A 5,305-nucleotide genomic window follows, 5' to 3' on the forward strand; every position below is an offset into this window, starting at 1 on the left:
AGCCCAACAACGTGCATGCATAGAATTTTACTTGAGGAAGGGCATAAACCTCATGTGCAAAATCAACGTAGGCTTAATCCTATCATGCAAGATGTAGTGAGGAAAGAGGTGATAAAGTTACTAGATGCAGGGATTATCTATGCAATATCTGATAGTGAATGGGTAAGTCCTACGCAAGTAGTAGCTAAGAAAGGGGGGATGACTGTAGTGCCCGGCCAGGATGGAGAGATGATAGCCACTAGAGTAGCTACAGGTTGGAGAGTATGCATTGATTATAGGATGTTAAATGCGGCCACTAGGAAAGATCATTTTCCTTTTCCTTTCATTGATCAGATGCTTGATAGACTAGGGGGATATGATTACTACTGTTTTCTTGATGGTTATTCTGGGTATAATCAAATTGCAATTGCTCCCGAAGACCAACATAAATCTGCTTTCGCATGTCCTTATGGTATTTATGCTTATAGGAAGATGTCATTTGGCTTATGTTATGCTCTTGCTACTTTTCAGAGGTGTATGATGGCTATATTTCATGACTTCATTGAAAAAGTGATGGAGGTTTTTATGGATGATTTTTCTGTGTTTGGTAAATCTGGCTAAGGTTTTGCAGAGATGCGTCGAAACTAACCTTGTTCTCAATTGGGAAAAATGTCACTTTATGGTGAAAGAAGGTATAGTTCTAGGGCTAAATTGTCTTCTCCAGGGATAGAAGTCAACATGGCAAAGATTGCAGCCATTGAGAAACTTCCACCTCCATCCAATGAAAAGGAAGTAAGAAGTTTTATAGGGAGCCAAAATGCAAATTCTGGAAATCTAGAGTCAGACGGCGACTGGCGACTGCCGCGAAGTTGTACGGGGACCACCGACGCCTAGCGATCAAAGCAGTGCAGCGGTCCGCCTCGGAAAATTACACTTTGAAGAGAGTCTCGCCCGGCGACTGCCGGAAGTCGTGTGGCGGTCCGCCGCCAAGGTGCGGCGGCCCGCCGGAGAAAGGCGGCGAATCCGAATTGCCCTAGATCTGCTCCAAGATTTACCATATTTTGAAGATCTTTTCCTTCTACAATGAGGATTGGCTTTCCCCTATAAATAACACCTCAAGCTTCATCAAATTAGAGAACTTCTACTTGCAAAATAATTCACAAAGATCAAAAGCTAGAGTACTTCAATTGTGCAAGGAGTTTAAGAAGGATTTCAAGAACATCAAGAACGACAAAGATTCAACCTACGGGTTTTATTTGCTTTAGTTTTATGTTCAAATTGTTTTCCCTTCAATCTATGTGTTTAGCTTATTCCATTATGTGTAACTAAACTCATAGGATTCTAGGGATGTGTTAGTAACGACTTTGGTTATACAATTCCAATTTTCTATTTAATATCCGTTTTGTTTTTACATTGTTTCTTCCCTAAGTTAATCTTGATGCTTCATGATTGAGTGACACAATCGTGTATGATTTAATATAGCTTGCTTCATAACTGTGAGAGAGTTCTAGCGAGTTAGATCCACTTAGTAGAAGCTACAGTTAGCTTCCCTTAAAACGGCCCTGTTAATTGAGAGTGAGGACTTTTCAAGAGTCTTAGGAGCTTTACGGAGTTACGTGTTAGGATTGACAACCCTAATCATGTAATCAACGTTTGCATCGCATGAGCATAAGCTAGGTGACTCGTCCTATCAAAGTAATAACTGTGCTAGGGTATTGTAGTTTGGAATTTGTATAACCATAACTATGAACGCACATCCCTGGGATTCCCTTATCTCTATCGTTTGGCTCCGTGTTTTATTTGCAATCAGTTGTTATTGTTTTGCATTATTTTCAGTTTTCAAAAGTTTCCAAAATTCTCTTGTTCTTCCAAATAGTAATTGAGTCTTAGTTGTGTTTGCCTTCCCCGTGTTCGATATCCTGTACTGACCTTTAGTTATACTATATATACTTTGTATACTTGCAGGTATATTTAGTGCTAAAAAATAGTGCATCTGGAACACGAGATTTGTTTTGGAAAACACAATTAACAAGAAAACAATTATTCCGGTAGGGAGCTGATAGGGATCTAGGCTTTCACTTTATTCCGGAAGGGAGATGATAATCTGTCCGTATAATTATTTAGTTTATTTTTATTTTACTTTAGTTATTATGTTTTGATTTACTTTCTCTAGTGGTTAGGATTTTATTTGCTTTCTTAGTTTACACGAGTCTCTTATTATTATTGAGCAAAATGAAGAATTAAATTAATTAATCGCATTTTCTCTTCGGCATGAAACGACCCCTAGAATTTCAACTAGGGTTATTCTATTTTTCTCTCTACAAATTCACTAAAATAATTCCTCTGATAGGTAAAACACTATAATGAGACCTACGTTCTCCTAATTTCTTCCATTCACTTTTCTTCATATTTCATAAAATCCGTGTCGAGTCGTGGATGACTTTTTGCAAAAGGGGGGAGCATGGTTTAAGGAAATTTTCTCGTCCAATACCAAAATATTTATTGCAATGTAAGAGGTGGTTACAAATCTCTGTGAGGTGTCAACAACTAATCAAAGGTCAAGAAATAAATATACGTGGTCCCGTTAGATAATGTGGTATGCAAGAGTCTCCCATCTCCATTCATGATTCATCCCCACCACAACCACTAGTCTACGAAGACCAAACTTTTGGACTTGGTCGTTTTTAAAAGGGAGTGGTGAGTTTGGTCTCTTTTTTTTTAACCTTTTTAAGATAATATTTTTTGATTAATACATAAACCATTTTACAAAATAAAGTTGTATAAAATCTCGTGTGCCGCTTAAGGAAGGGGTCATATACCTTGGGACAGAAGAAGTATAAAACTAATGTTTAAATATGGAACTCACATTCCACTTTATCCACATACTTTTCATCACATTTATTAAAATCAACACCGAGTCAAATATGGATAATATTTCACGGATAGAGTGACCAAATGAATTAAGTGTTAAGAAAGTGAAAGTGAGATAATTATATAAATAACATCTTAAACAAGACAATAAACTATTTATTTAATATAGTATAACTGTAAAAGTCGTCTCCAAAGTCAAGTAGTGAGATGTTTTAGTCAAATACTTGAATTGGTCAAAAATCTATATACATAATTAATAGTCGTCTCCAAAGTCAATTAGGGAGTTCTTTTAAGCCAAGCTTTTTTTTATCAAGATAATTATACACTCTCATTCAGCAAAACTCATCCATTATGTGTCCTCTGCAACTGATAATCTCTATCATCCTACTTCTTCCACAACTACTCTCCGCCGCTCTTCTTGCCAAACCGGGATGCGAGGACCGGTGCGGGGATTTACTGGTTCCATATCCATTTGGATTTGGGCCAAATTGCAGCCTCAACCCATATTTTGACATCAACTGCGATTCTTCCACAAATCCTCCAAAAGCTTACTTATCTATTATGAAGAAACAAGTGATTGAATTCAATCAAACTTACATTCGCCTCCAAAACCCCTTCATGATTTCAGCTTGCTATGATGAGGATCTCTCAACCCACAATCAACATAGTATGACTATGAACCTGTCGGGAACTCCCTATATGCTTTCGGGTAGAAGCGTGCTCACTGCCATCGGGTGTGATGATATGGTGCTGCAATACAAAGGAAGTTCCACCCTTGGCGGCTGTTCAGCATTTTGTGCTGACAAGAATGATGCCGGCTTCGGAGATTGCCACTTCAATGGTTGTTGCCATCAAGAACTACCCACCGGTAATTGTCAAAAGTAGATAAGTTCTTTCTCCTCCCCACTCAAATGATATACTATAAATTTGTGTACATAATGGATTAAGTTATTTTTGTCGTTGAATTGGTCAAAATATGCGAATTTCTTACTTTTGCACAATCTGAAATACTTTTTCTAAAACATTTGTTATTCGAATTACTACTACTCCGTCAGTAACATAAAAATATCTTATTTTATTTGTTTGAAAACTTTTCCCAAACTCGATATTTGTATACATTAATTTATTTACAACTTATAATCCATGATCTACTATTAAAAAGTAATAATAATATGAGGTACTGATAGGATAGACCTCCTATTGGTCTGATCGGCGTCCGTAGATCGACGATCGATAAATATCTGTCGCGGGCAAGTGCCGGTCGAGCAAAATGGTTAATCCCTTTAGAGAAGAGAATGAAAGATAATATTTTCTTGATTGATTTCTCAAATAATTACAGGAACTCTTATTTATAATGTTAATAACTAACTTAATGAACAAGAAAACAAAGATATGGAAAAGATACGCAAATCCCTAATTTAGAATAATGCTCGTATCAGGTACACTATACACGAATACTATTTTAACTACTCTTCTCATCATCTCTCTTACTTTACCAATTATGTACTCCCTCCGTCCCACAAAGATAGTCTCACTTTGACCCGTCATGGATTTTAAGAAATGTAATGAAAAGTGAGTTGAAAAAGTTGGTAGGATGTGAAGCCTACTTTTAAAGTATTAGTTTTATAATAAAACGTGAGTAGGAATGAATTGGTGAAATATGAGGTCCACTACCAAAAATGGTAAAAGTAAAATGGGACAAACTTTGTGGGACGGACGGAAATGGGAAAATGGGACAATCTTTATGGGACGGAGGGGGTATTAATTTACGTGCCGACCCAAGTGTCTTTATTTTTTTAGGACGAATGGAGTATAATTTAAGTAGTAGCTATATTTGTATGAAAAGAAACTGGATGGATATATAAATTTTAAAGTTTCGGTCAAAGAGTTCGAATTATTGTTTTTTAAGATTAGTCTTTCTAATTCTCATATCTTACCAATTTTATGGTAATCCCTTCCTCCCACTTTAAATGACACATTTTCTTTTAGGATGTCTCACTCTAAATGATACTTCACATTTCTACAAATACAAACATCATTCTCTCTACTTATTCCTAGGGCTGGCAAATCGTGCGGATTGGGTCGTTATCGGGTCAACCCGATAACGACCCAACCCAATAAGGCCAAACCCGAACCCAACCTGTTAAGGAAACCCCAAACCCGAACACGAACCCAACCCGTCCACCTTCAAACCGGACCACGACCTGGACCACGACCGAACACGATAACGACGAACCACTTTGGGTTGACCCGACCACGATAAGAACACGATATCAACCTGGACACGATAAGAACCACGATATCGACTTGGATGCCGATACCAACACGATATCGACTTTGGGTTGGCCTGTCAGCGATAACAACTTATTACGACAACAACCTAAGCACGATAACAACACGATTACATATTGCTTCAAAAAATGATCAAGACTTTAAAAAGCCATATAGCATGAAG

The 5,305-nt window shown here is 37.4% G+C and overlaps 1 protein-coding gene across 2 annotated transcripts in view; it reads left to right on the forward strand.

The window, feature by feature from the left end:
* The first annotated feature begins 3,135 nt into the window (after window positions 1-3,135).
* LOC125190485 (wall-associated receptor kinase-like 1) overlaps window positions 3,136-5,305 on the forward strand; it is a 7,739-nt gene continuing 5,569 nt past the window's right edge. For both annotated transcript variants that reach the window (XM_048087807.1, XM_048087808.1), the window contains exon 1: window positions 3,136-3,718. In XM_048087807.1, the coding sequence (XP_047943764.1) occupies window positions 3,202-3,718 (517 nt within the window). In that variant the 5' untranslated portion in view covers window positions 3,136-3,201. The remainder of the gene's footprint in view (window positions 3,719-5,305) is intronic.

This window comes from Salvia hispanica, chromosome 5 (genome assembly GCF_023119035.1).
Source record: "Salvia hispanica cultivar TCC Black 2014 chromosome 5, UniMelb_Shisp_WGS_1.0, whole genome shotgun sequence".
Taxonomy (NCBI): Eukaryota; Viridiplantae; Streptophyta; class Magnoliopsida; order Lamiales; family Lamiaceae; genus Salvia; species Salvia hispanica.